General features: G+C 34.7%; 1 protein-coding gene and 1 pseudogene across 9 annotated transcripts; one reads left to right on the top strand and one right to left on the bottom strand.

Moving 5' to 3' along the window:
• Positions 1–1,038: 1,038 nt before the first annotated feature.
• On the top strand, positions 1,039–9,578 carry LOC112709776 (uncharacterized). Of its 9 annotated transcripts, XM_025761721.3 has the most exons (16): positions 1,171–1,332; positions 1,496–1,706; positions 2,024–2,322; positions 2,398–2,526; positions 2,615–2,822; positions 2,992–3,138; positions 3,745–3,819; positions 4,337–4,408; positions 4,875–4,946; positions 5,337–5,408; positions 5,554–5,625; positions 6,082–6,156; positions 6,376–6,447; positions 7,101–7,244; positions 8,493–8,640; positions 9,123–9,578. In XM_025761721.3, exons 3-16 carry the CDS (start codon positions 2,128–2,130, stop codon positions 9,304–9,306), a joined length of 1,665 nt encoding a protein of 554 aa, XP_025617506.2. In that variant the 5' UTR covers positions 1,171–1,332; positions 1,496–1,706; positions 2,024–2,127; the 3' UTR covers positions 9,307–9,578. The 9 variants fall into 9 exon arrangements, with proteins under 9 accessions (XP_025617507.2, XP_025617505.2, XP_025617516.1 ...); XM_025761722.3 differs by lacking the exon at positions 1,496–1,706 and having other exon boundaries at positions 1,039–1,332; positions 6,085–6,156; XM_025761720.3 differs by lacking the exon at positions 1,496–1,706 and having other exon boundaries at positions 1,039–1,332.
• A 549-nt stretch (positions 9,579–10,127) lies between these two features.
• On the bottom strand, positions 10,128–13,982 carry LOC112712748 (protein TOPLESS-like; annotated as a pseudogene).
• Positions 13,983–13,986: the final 4 nt, after the last annotated feature.

The following is a 13,986-nucleotide window of genomic DNA, read 5'->3' as shown; positions in this document are numbered from 1 at the left end:
GTAGTAATATATATTAGCACCAAAAAGGAGTTAAAAAAACCCTAGATATTTGTTCAAGTACCGGTAAAATCTCATCTGAACTTTTAAACAGCGCTCGAAGTAGTCTTACTTTTTCATCTTGATATAAGTAATAATGTGGTTTTTAGTGAGTGCAATTAGATTAAATATTCATGATGCATGGTACAATTTTCTGATCAATTACTAATATATAGTGCAAAGTCACAAGCAATTGAGTAGTAGAAGCAACAAGTACCAAACCATTCTGACCAACTAAGTGGAGAATAATTTGTACCAAAAAAAGGTGAGAATAATCCATGCATTTCTATAATTATTTTCTTATAAAAAATATAACATAATATATACAAGTGGCATTATTAATTTATTATTATTCCAAATACGAGTAGTAAATAATAGTACCTATTAGTCCATTACTTCCGCTTTTAAAATATCGTACAATAAAAAAAATGAATAATACGTATTTAAAAATGGATCTTTTTAATTGTTAAAAAAAATTGAAAATATAAAATATAATTTTTCTACGTAATTGTGAGAAATCACTTTAATGGTAAGAAATCACTTTTATTCTCTTAATTATTAAAAAAAATTGAAAAAATTTATTTTCTACGTATTCATTCGTAGAAATATGAATAAATATGATGCAATAATTAATAGTCATTAGTCTAATTTTAGCTATAATTTTTCTCAAATATTATTGTATAATAAATTTATTTAAATACAATAAATTATATAAAATTTTAATCTACATATTAAATACGTATATACAATAATATATAAAAAAATAATTTATTCTCTATCTTAAGAATTGCCTAATTAATCTTCACAGTACCACTAGCAGTATAGAATAAAAAGAGGCAAGAAACAGGGGCGCAAAAAGAGTGGCGTCATTGCGTGCACAAAGCTCACAAGCCATCCCTCTAACGGGTCCCACTCAGCCTTCTCCAAACGGATAAAGTCAACAACCAAATCCCTCTCTCGCTCTCTCTTTATTATTCTTTTCCCTCCTTTCTTATCCACCTCGCTCTCCCAACCCATCGTACTCGCCACGTGCCCTTCTTACATTGCTTCGGATCCAGCTTCGGTATCCAGCCACGTAGCACTTCTCTCTTCCCCACCCACCCTCACCTCTCTCACCCACCCAACACACACAGAGAAACACTCACTCACTTCTTTCTTTTTCCATTTTTTTAAACTCCCTTTCCTTTACACTCACTCCAAAATTTCTCAGTTTCTTCTTCTTTCTCTCAAAACAGGATAGAGGATCTGTGCGCCTTCAAACGATGTCGTTTTGAGCTTATCGCCGATCATGTCAAGGTGAAACTGTTACTTAGCTTTTTCACCATTTCGTATTCTCTGCTCCGTTTGTTTTCGCTCCAAATTCTGCTTCCTTCTTTCATTTTTTTTTCAAAATTTTCATCGCAGCTTCCAGAAACTTCTTTTAATTTGTGTTTTTTTTTTTATTCTTACGTTTCGTTAGTTATCATCTGGAAATTTCGAAGAGAATCTGTGGTCTGTGGAGTATGGAGACTCTGCTGTTTGATCATCGCTTCTTACTTCGTAGATCACCATATCTAGCTAGTTATTATTCAGCTGTGATCATTTATTTATTTTTCTCTGAATATTCATGCTCATCGTTGATGGAACTCGGAGCCTCTTGCGATTGGAAACAAAGTCGCGCTGTTATTATTGTTAGTATTATTTTAAAATTTTGCTTCTTTATATTACTGTAATTTATAGCGTTAGTGTCCTAAGATTCTGTATTTTCACGGGAATGGAACCGTTCGAAGAGAATCTCTGGAATATGGAGCATCGTGCGGTTGAAAAAAACAAATGTATTGCGCTGTTATTAACTTATTGTTAATATTAGTTTAAGAGAAAGATGTTAAATGTTGATTATGATGCGGTTGCTGTAATTTTCAAGCTGTTAATGGCTTCAGTGTGAATGATCAAGTATACTGAAAACCTATTCATCTGTGCTCTTTCGCTCTCTGTGTCTTTTATACAGGGTGACGTTGATTGCATACGTTCATTTTTTGTTATTGATTGGAATATACTAGTGTTCTGGTGCAATTTCTGTGACAAATATTGATTACAAGATATTTCCTGGATATGGGGGGAGCGTGTTCTAGGAAGCCCGAGCGGGATTACGAAGATAGTCCATGTAGAGGACTTTCACGAAGATTTTGCAAAAGTGGGAGTTTGAAATGGTGGACATCCTCGTTCGCTTATCCATCAGTAGATTTCCATTTACGGAAAGGGGATTGTCCATCGCTGTTGGAGTTGTGCATCAAGAAAATAAATGAGGTATTGTTCAAGAAAATGTATCCTTCATCGATAGACTAAATTTTGATCTAATCAACAGCAATTTTATTTCAACAGGATATTGATAGATATAATACATTTTCTATGCTGCCTCGGGATATAAGTCAGCAAATTTTTAATAAATTGGTTTGTTCCCAACGCCTAACCAGCGTTTCCCTTGAAGCTTTTCGAGATTGTGCGCTTCAGGTATATACTTTTAATTAATTCTGCCTCTGGATTTCTAGATATTTGTGCGCTTATGATCTAAAATGTTATCATGCTGCTTTTTTTACAGGACCTTGACTTGGGAGAATATGCCGGTGTTAATGATTCTTGGATGGATGTCATCTCATCACAGGGTTCATCATTACTTTCCGTGGATCTTTCTGGGTCTGAGGTCACTGATTTTGGGCTGAGTTACCTAAAATATTGTGAAAATCTCCTTTCCTTAAATCTAAATTACTGTGATCAAATCTCGGATCATGGACTGGAGTGCATCAGTGGTATTCTTCCTTTTCCTTCATGGAGTCTTTGTTATGGAATCACAATAATTGGCAGTTATTCACATATTTCCTATATTTGAACTTGGTTGTTGGTCTTTATCAAATATTTAAGTGCTTATTCATCAGCCACTAACTGAAGATTTATGACGACTGTTATACTATATATCAGGTCTGTCAAACTTGACAAGTTTGAGCCTCAGAAGAAATGATTCAATATCTGCTCAAGGAATGAGTATCTTGTCTGGTCTTGTTAATTTAGTCAAGTTGGACTTGGAGAGATGTCCTGGGATTCATGGAGGCCTGGTTCACATTCAAGGTTGGTTATCAATCCAATATTTGTGTAAAAAGTAGAACATTACTGATCATGCTTCTTTGGTTCTCTTCAAGTACCCCCTGTTTTATTAGTGTTCAATGGATGTATGAATTTTCTATTCTAGCTGTTAAACTTAATTAATTTCTACAGGTGCTAATGTACCTTCATGATGCTGTGTCGTTTTCGACAACAATCGTTTGCTTATTATTTAATTGACAAAAATTACATCAACGATGTGGAATGTAATTTATGGATCAGCCAAGTAGTGTAACGATTTTTAAGCCACTGTCCACCTTTTAAATTTGTTGAGTTCATTGAATATCTAAGATAAATATGTTGTTTGAGATAAGGAAATATTGATCTTCTCCAGAAGCAGGAATTGATATACTCATTACACTCAGAAACTTTATGTGAAATAAATAATGTCACCCTTAAAAATAGTCTAATCTCTATTGTCCATGTTAATCACAAGTTGTGTAGAAGGAGAATAACAATATGAAGGAATTCTATTATGGTGGTTGTGTTAATGTAGCATGGATGGAAAACAGAAATAGATTTCCTCGAGACATTCAATCCAATCCAATCCAATGATTTGTTGATAATTTTCAGGTTTAACCAAGTTGCAATCACTCAATATTAAATGGTGCAATTGCATAACCGATTCTGATATGAAGCCTCTATCAGGTTTGTTTCAGCTTGCTTCCCTTTGACTACAGTTGCTGAAAATTTTAAGCATATTCTTCCTATTTTCAGTTAGTGTGCATCGTGTTTCTGCCATTACACATTGTTTATAAACGTTATATAATTGATAGCTGCTTTCTAATAAAATTAAAAGATGTCTATTCATACTGATAAAATGGGATGCATTGTACTGGTTCATTTTATTTCCATCCAGCAACGACATTGCTCCAATGCATTATGGCAAATGATGTTTAGCTTTAAGGTCTTGTTTTCTTTTTTGAACTAGTTGCCAATTTCAAAGAGGCTATGATGCCATATCAAAATCTTTGCTCCTGAAGGCTAATGAGTTCAAGTGTGTGAATACTTTTATTTCTCTAAGAAAGAACACATTGCAACTGTGCTTAACTACTGTATAATTGTCAGTTTGATGTGTACATATGGAAGTATAGTCATTGTTGTCTTGGTCAACACATGGTTCAATGATTAACAGAACAATGTATTTTATTCAATTTGCTTCCAGAGTTGGTGTGTTTGGAGAGTCTTGAGATTTCTTGCAGTAAAGTCACTAATTTTGGCATCAGCTTTCTAAAAGGTACTTCCCGTTTCCTCGTATTATTGTGGTGTTTCAGAACAATCAGGATTTTTTATCTTATAGGTTCAACCTAGCATTTTCATCTTCTTCCATGGATTTTTCTTTGTTTTCTGTTTTTATGTGAATATATGGTTATAATTCTGAATGCAGCTATCAACTAATCAGTTTGTCTTTTCTGGGGAAAAATTTCAGTTATATATCCAATCTTCCTTGTGCTTCATTTCTTTGATGTAGACTTCAGTTGTATAAATCATTCTTGGAAAGTCTCTTTGTTTTTCCATTTGTCGTTGTAATTTCTGAAGTTGATATTGTTTATGTTAGTCAGTAGACATGTTGCAGTGTGAACTATAAACCGATATACAATACTAGCATCTCAGCTTGCCAGTTTGAACAGAATTCTTGAGTTTCAGTATTTCATAATTATCTATGCTTCATTAATTTTCGATGATGTCCTGGTTCATTTCAGGATTGCAAAAGCTTTCCTTACTAAACTTGGAAGGGTGCCTTGTAACAGCTGCATGCTTGGATTCTCTTGCAGGTTTAATTGCTTGATATACTTTTATGCTTATTATGTTGCTGATCTAGAAAATTGGCCACTTTATTATATTCCCTAGAAACGATACAACTATACAACTATACAACTACTAAACCTATAAACCAGCCAGCATATTTAAGGATATCCTGCTGTGATGCCATTGTGAGAATGGTTGAATTCTTGTCTTCTCTCTCCGGAAAACTCTGCATCACCCTCCAAAATGATACTTCTGCACCTCACATTCCAAGCAAATAATAAACCCTTCTGTTAGCTCAGCTCTATATTAAAACTTCAGAGATGCAGATTTGTCGGTGTACTGCTGCTGTAAAATGTTTTCCATCATGTTTATTAGTATATATTTTAGATTAATGTGTCCTTGTTGTTTCTTGCCAGATCTTCCTCTCTTGTCAAACTTGAATCTTAATAGATGCAATATTACCGATGACGGCTGTGAAAAGTTTTCACGTAAGCTGTTGGGACTTGTCTATCTGCTATTTTTGTTTGATAATTATATATTTTAAAATATGCTCATCTGTTTCAAATTTCTTGTACCATAAGAATTATTGTGGACAAGGCAGCCGTAGAAAACTTTTTATTTTAACTTTTGCAGGGCTGGAAAATTTGAAAGTACTCAACTTGGGATTTAATGACATTACTGATGCATGTTTAGCACACTTGAAAGGTGAGAAAAATATGGACCTGCTCTCTCTCTCTCTCTCTCTCTCTCTCTCTCTCTCTCTCACATAACCCATTGCAGAAAACACGGTTTTTGGTCTAACTTTCTGTGATTCCATGATTCGATATAATAATTTAATGAGAAATGTTCAATGCCCGCAATAGTCCAGAACTACTTTTTTTTTTCCTGTAAATTTTATGTCACGAGATCCAAGTATAAATAGGCTAAGTTCGTATATGATTTATGACGGGATGTAGTGGCGATTCATTTGATCCACCTAACTGACTGCTTGGGACAATGTTTTATTGTTATTGTTGTCATCGTATGTGGCAGTCCAACTCAGCAGTCAACACTTCCAAATTATCAATTAGATTTCAAAAATATAGGAATGAAAATAAATGAAAATAGAAGTATTTAACAATCAAAGTTCAAAAGATTTATTACGGAGTTTTTTTTCCTTAGCAGTATTGACAAAGTTGGAGAGCTTGAACCTTGATTCATGTAGGATTGGTGATGAAGGGTTGATCAACTTGGCAGGTAGGTTCTTGAATATTTTGTTTGTTTCTGGATGAAAATAAAAATGTTGCAACAAATTTTGGGAAAAGAAAGTGAAAAATAAGTAGCTGCTCTTTCCTCTCGTGGCATAAATGTGTCCAATATTAAACTCAAAGAATGATGTGTTACATGTGATTTGTCATTGGAAATGCCACTGTCCAAGGGAAAATATGACCGACTTTTTTGGCCTATGCTTTTTAGGCCATAGGCAACTGAAGTGCTTGGTATTGTCTGATACAGAAGTTGGAGATACTGGGTTACACCATTTGTCAGGTTAGATATGCTAGTTCCTTATTACTTCACTTGTTCTATGTGTGTGCTTTTTGGTGGAAATAACTGCTTGTATTTGTAATGATGTCAGTTTTGATATCTCAACATGTTTTCAGAGAGACTAACAAATTTTTTTTCTCATATATCAAGTTGTTGAGGGCATGTAGGACCTATTCTCTACATATGTAATTGTGTTTTCATTGTATTCCTCCTTACAAAATTAGCTTCATCCTTCCTTTCTCCATTTTAATGACTGGGAGGGGGGAAATTGAGGAAAAACTGAACTTTATTTCAGTTGATAAATATGTATTACAGCATGTGGGATTTTCTTGTATAATAAAGTAATTATTACCTAATAATTGGCAATTAATGGCTGATACTAATGTACGTGTAAATTACAACATTAATACAGGTTATCTGATATGAAAACTCTACACAATATTGTACAGTTATACACGAAATGCAGTTGTGTAATAGCTCGCTCCTTCATGTTAAATACTATAATGTATAATTGAAAGCTATGCTTTATAGATGAATCTTGTTTTTTGCTTTGCTTTTTTGGAGGGGAACCTTTATTCCCCAATGTTCTGTGATTATCATTGCCGCAGACTCTTAACAGTTTTTTATTATATCATTATATATTCAATTTCTCTTAGGATTGTCTGGCCTGGAGAAAATAAATCTGTCATTCACTGTGGTTAGTGATAGTGGTTTAAGGAAACTGTGTGGACTCACATCTCTTAAGTCACTTAATTTGGATGCTCACCAAATTACTGATGCTGGACTGGCAGCTCTTACAAGTATGTGTTGATATGGATGTACTACAATTCAAAGGAATAATTCTATTTCTGCAAACTCCTATTCTCTTCTATCTAATTGATTTGCTATTACTTTAGAGAATAAAGTGTGATCTTCTACCTTTGAATAGTTTCTCTTTTATATTTATTCTTGGTCCCACCCATGAAATCAATGGTGAGAGATCACACTTTACTCTCTAAAGTGAAATTCAAACTTTAGAGGATCCAATCCTTACTTTTTTTTCCCCACTCATTGAGCTTTAGTGCTTGTTTTGGAGCCATTATTAAAAAAACATCTTTTTAAATTTTTATTTGTGTGTGGGAAAATATTTTTGATACAAGTACAATCACTAGAAAAAGGTAAAACAAAAAAAAAGATATGTTTTTGAGAAGTTATAATTTTCATTTTCTGAAAAAAGATATTTTCTATAATATGAAAAAATATGTTCAAGGGTAAAATAAGATCTTTTAATATTCATCCTAACATAAAAAAAATTTAAAAAGATAGTCTACATCCAAAATAAAACAATTTTCACTTCTTCAGAAGTTCCTTTTAAAAAAGATCTTTTTAGAGAAGATCGTCCAAACAAGTCCTTAGAGTACTTTGTTTCATGATCTTCTAAGCTTAATGTTGCAGCATCCATAGTTCTCACTTTACTGATGCAGGTTTGACTGGGCTTACTGACCTTGATTTATTTGGTGCACGAATCACAGATTATGGAACAAATTATTGAGAAGTATGTCTAATGTCACTTAAATATGTTTTAAGTTCTCTGGATTTTTAGTTTTCACATGACTGGAAGTTGAATATGACTCTCAGTTGATATATGGTCCTGTAATTGTTTTCTCTCTGTTAGTTTTAATTGTTACAGTTAAATTGCATGAACTTGTGAACTTGGATTCTGTGAAATTTAAGTAGGAAATGTTTGTCTTAAATCTTAATTACGAGAGCATGTCCTATAGGACATCAGTTTGATCAGATCAGTTGATATCAGTTAGATGTGGAGCTCGAACCTCTTTCTCCGTCTCTCTTGTTTCTAGCTTGGAAAGGATGATGCACTTTCGGGGCTGATATAACTACAAATTTGAGATGCCTCTTTCTAACAAGCTCCATATACAATTTTAGTTTTAGTTCCCTAATATATATTGTATAGACTTCTATGCTAGTATTAAATCTTTTGCTTCTTCTGTTTGATTCCATTTTGGTTGTACTCGAAGTTTACCATTTTGCTCAACTGTATTGTATTGCAGAATTTAAGAACCTGAGGTCCTTGGAGATATGTGGTGGAGGATTGACTGATGCCGGTGTGAAAAATATTAGAGCGCTTTCTTGTCTTATGTGCCTAAACTTATCACAAAACTGCAACCTTACGGACAAAAGCCTGGAATCAATTTCAGGTATGCAGTGCCATTGCCTACAGAAACCCATGACTGCATTTTTTCCCCTTTGTTTTCCACTTTGCGTAAATACTAGCATGAAGAAATAATAATAGTAATAATAAAAAATTAGTGTGTTAATATGCACTATTGCACTAACCTCCTTTCTTTTTATTAAATGTGTAATATTAACAAACAAGATGGTAAATGCCTGGCACTACAATTAAGAGGTTGCGGGTTTGAATTTTAAAAATAGCACAAATTATGTTTCTACATTATGGAAGGCATTTTAGGAACAAAATTTGTGTACCAAATCATCCCTTTTCCCCATTATGAATTGTATAGAATTATAAATTTTATAATAGACGACGACAACAGCAATAATAATAATAGAGTGGGCTTGGATAGATACAAATTGAGCGTGATGTATTTTGAGGTGTTGTGAAATATGCAGACTCTGGTGGTATTATTTCGTTGCTCAATGTTTGTGCACTCAAATTTCAGGCTTACTCGATTAATCTCTTTGAATGTTTCAAATTCTCGCATCACCAACTCTGGTCTGCAGCATTTGAGAACACTGAAGAACTTGAGGTCTCTGACATTGGAATCCTGCAAGGTGACAGCATATGACATAAAGAAACTAAGATCAACACACCTCCCGAATCTGGTCAGCTTCCGGCCAGAATAGGTAGTTCGGGAAGGAATTCTAATCTGTATATTAGTATATATGTAAATATGGTACCAACATCATATTAGGGGGGAACATGGAAAGACAACCTCAAATTGTATATAGGCTTAATGGGCTTCATGAAAGGTGTGAATTGCCTCTACTCTGAAGATGTTATTTATGATTATGATGTAAAACGATGATTCTGGTTGCGTTAAGGTGATGGGGTGTGTGTGGATAGATTTTAATCCTCTATCGTCTCCATGCACACCACACCTCCGATACCTTTATAATTTAATTCTCTTACGTTTTTGAATGTTTATTAGGTTGTGATTTAAAAGTTTACACTTGGAAGAACAAACGTGCATAATAAAACAAATATATCCTTAGTCTTAAAACAAACCTTATTAATAGTATATATAACAATTCTAACTAATGAAACTGGGTAAATGATAGAAATGCATTTTCAGATTTTTTCCGTTAACGGAATTAATATTTCAAATTTCCATTGAATTAAATTAGGGTTTAACTATGGTGTACTAGGTACACCATATTAGTAATCTTAGTATCTTCCAAATTTAGTTACATTCGTTTTTACAAATACTTATTTTTCCACAAAGTTTTATTTGTATATGTGGGGTTTAAACCTCAACGGTACTAGAGCTAGAATTTAAAAACTATCGCAGGATTTTTGACCCTCACAAATATGTAATATACTTTTAGAATAAATTTAAAAAACTCTCACCAAACTATATTATTTCAACTTTTTCGAAGTGTAATTTTTAAAACCCTACACTTAAAAAAGAGAGACTAAAATAAAAGAAAAAAAAAATAATGCAATGTGAAAAGAAGAGAAATAGATTCAATTCTTATAAAGAACTAGTCTTTTGACATGGATGATGGATCATCTTTGAGGTTGATCTGAAGAGAAATAGATTGTTCGATTCTTATAAAAGAACTAGTCTTTTGACATGGATGATGGATCATCTTTGAGGTTGATCTGAAGAGGGTCCTCCAACTGATGGAGCTGCCACATTGCTTGCTGAACCATTCTCAACTGGTGGAGGCCACACCCCACTTGCCTTCCGACTCAAGTGGCTCGAACACGTGAACTCCGCCGTCTGACAGCCCTATTGCAAACTGATTCGGTTCTTTGCGGATGCGCCGCAATTACAAGCGGTTGTACGTTGGAACTGCCACATAAAACACATTAAGGTAGCATTCAACAAATGTGTACTTAAGCTTTTAATATGCAAATTTGGTAAATATAACGGTCGATTTGGACATTATAAAGTTTTGGGGGCTAAAATACAAATGGTGTATAAAGCCCTAAATAAAAATCCCGTAAGGCATAGTTACATTGACTCTCATTTTAGAGATATTAATAGAGATTGACCATACTAGACAGTAGACATATTCTTTTGAATTCCAAAAATACTTTTAATGTGTGAAATTACCTGACGCTTCCTGAAAGATAAGCAGACGGATTGATTCGACATCGTAATCTGAGGTTTGAAGCACTAAATACACAGACTGTTGCATCTAAAAAGCTGGCATATATCAGCTGACTATCACACGAGAAAGTCGCATGCGATATTGGTGCAGCTGAATCTCGCGGGAACCACTACAATTCGAACACCCGACATCAGAAATCTATTGAGAAAAAAAAATGAAACAAAATTGTTTGGACAAACATCAAACTGAATTAGCTGACCTGCTTCAAACATTCTAGCTTTGTTGCTTCATAAATGGCTAGCTGAGTTTCATGTACAACAAGAAATGTATCTGATCCTGATGAAACTGTACACGCGTATCTGCCTGCGCTGACGGAGTCCTCCCGGGAGGAAGCTGCAAGAATCTCTCTTCTGCTTTTCCCATCCATCAGTATTCCACACACAAATCTGCACGATAAACGAAGTTTGAAGACAACTCTTAATATCATAATTAAGCAAATTGTGTTGCTCAAAGAGGGTTTTACTAGTTGAGAGCCTATTAAAGATTCAAAACTAAAAATTCTTCTAGTGCAAGTGCTTTTGTATATACATGTTCTTTCAATACATTTAATCATAGAAAGAAAGATGCTTGAAGCATCCATTTGGAAAATTATTACCTGGGCATCTGCCCAGATGAACTAGCACATTCAATACGTGAGAGAAAGCAAGACCAGTTATTCTTTTAGTATGACCCTTGAGTTTACTTTTAACCTGCAAAATGAAATCAGCATAAACACTATATCTCAAATTTCAAATGAGTAGAAACTCTTAAGAGACAGCATTGTTACCTCGTCTACGCGGACATTATATATTTGAATGGAGGAATCATCCATGCCTATGGCAATAATGTTGTTATCCTGAGGATGAAAAGCAAGAAAGGTTGCTGCAGGTGGTGGAGGCATGAATGTCGTCATTGTCTGTACTTAGCGAAAAAGATTGAAATTGGTTAATCAGCACTATTTCAAAATCTGTATTAGTCTTGAACTTGAAAAATAACCAGGCTCATAAGTCACCTTAAAAGTCATCATATTGAAAAAGGGATATCTTCCCTCCTGAGGCGGGACATTACATAAGAATCATTTTTGGACAGAGCAAAGCATGAACAGCATCTTCGGGACTACTATCGCAATGTCATTAGTCATGAGAATGCCACTCGATGGTTGCCACCAATTGAGGTTGCATGCTGGCAGTGGCCTACAGAACAAATATCAACTTTCAAAACATGAACAGCAATAATCCAACAGTAGTTGGTTTTGTTCGCATGGACACACACCTTGCCAGATGAGTTACGGTCATTTCGCTGCCATTTCCAGAGAAGGTGAATAGCATTTGATGCTAATGCAAGAACAGCATTACCAGAGTTTGTATATATCAACCTTGATATCTGTCATATAACAAGATCAGAACAATTTCATTGATGGAGAGATGAGGCAGAGAAACCTTCCACAAAGGTAGTTCAAGTGCAGCTATAACCATACTTAACTTTGGTCACCAAAAAAACGAATGAATCAAAACTTTTGATTGAGAGGTTCTAAATCACAGACAGACTAGAGAGCTAAAAGGTGCAGCAGGAGAGTTCCAATATCTACTTCTTCTTAATCTTAGTTTAAGATACGTTCGATACCAGTTGACTATAGTGGAAAGACATACCTGAAAACCTACTTGGGATTGATTTACATTATAAAATACAGTGGAAACCGCCGATACTTAGCTGATACAAGAGCTCCGAGCACATCCAAACATCAAACCAGACATATGAAGAGTTTTTTTATACAAGGGTAAGTCGCCATGAGATTCTATTATTAAATTTCAGTGAAGCGTAGTTTGACCAATTTAAATAAATATCATACCGTTTGGTACTCTCACATTGTCTGGTAACTTCAAGGATCTACACTGAGACGGTTTCATTTATTTCAGTGAGCTTCCATATTTTTGACTTGTCATTGGATTCTTCACTTATTCTAGGCTTAACATCACCTAAGTTCCGTGCATCCCTTCTGATAAAGAAATTGAGAATAATTATAGTAATAATATGATCTGTATCAAAAATTGCATGTTGAACAGAAGAAAAATAAAAAACAGAAAGCTACAAAGAGATGGAAGTTGCAATAATGATAAGTATGTGATATAAGGACAAGATCAGAACCATTCCGGAATTGCTACTAAGAAGAGCTCTCTCAGTGGCATAGTCGCTCGGAGCAGAGCAGAATTGGATTTATGAGCTGCAAGAAACCAGTGTGTTAGTTGAGTTTAATTTTATTTCTTTTTTTCATCATTTGTAGATTAGTTTTCGTAAGGAACATATCTACCCTTGCCATGGCTTCTGATGTTCGTGATGCATCATTAAAGATTCTCTATGTGCGCACAACGCATACCATCTGCATTGGTAAATTTGATTCCATTCTCATTGCAGAGACGCTAAAGTGTTCCATCCTTGTTGAATCGGATACGTGGGCTTGCCTAAAATTCATATCAAGCAACCATTAGCAACTACTTATTCCAAATACTAGCTCTCAACTATTTTGCAACAACTAATGAACTTACAGGAAGACCCCCATCAGCATCGATGGCTTGCAGAGGCTGAACATTGTCCATGTCCCAGAATTTTATGGAGAAATCATCACCAGCAGCCAAAAATCTATTTTTGGTGGTATCAAATTGCACAACACCCAAAGACCGCTTACGGAATCCTTGATAAGTCCTTTTGACAGCTCCTTCACTTTCATTCCACTCAACAATAGAGGATTCCCCATCTTTGCTTGTCCCGCACGAAAAGAGCCTGTAGCAAATGTTTGTGGTGGGAACATTTAAACACCATATTAAGAACAGAAAGTATAATTCAACCGTGCAGCCAGATTCAGCATAACATGAGGAGCAATGGTTGAGAATTCGGACCTTGTTCCATCAGCACTATAAGCCATGGTGGTGCACCAACGACCAGGTGCATCATAATCAACACGAGATCCCAAATTGTCATACAGCCATGCTTTTATCTTTCCATCTAATGCCGTTGAAAAAATAAACTACAACATCATAACAAAAAATTATCAGCATTAAACTAAACGAGGAAAAGTTAGCAGAAGCATCTACTTCAGGGTTTTGTATTATTAAGTCAAAGGAATCAGGAATCGCAACGACCAACTCAACTAACATTTCTCCTACCTGAATGTTTTCTTTATAATGTGGGCATACAGAATATACTGGAGCT

Source organism: Arachis hypogaea, chromosome 9, assembly GCF_003086295.3.
Source record: "Arachis hypogaea cultivar Tifrunner chromosome 9, arahy.Tifrunner.gnm2.J5K5, whole genome shotgun sequence".
Taxonomy (NCBI): Eukaryota; Viridiplantae; Streptophyta; class Magnoliopsida; order Fabales; family Fabaceae; genus Arachis; species Arachis hypogaea.
The sequence above is the reverse complement of the archived record's forward strand: the minus strand, read 5'-3'. Positions and strand labels throughout refer to the sequence as shown.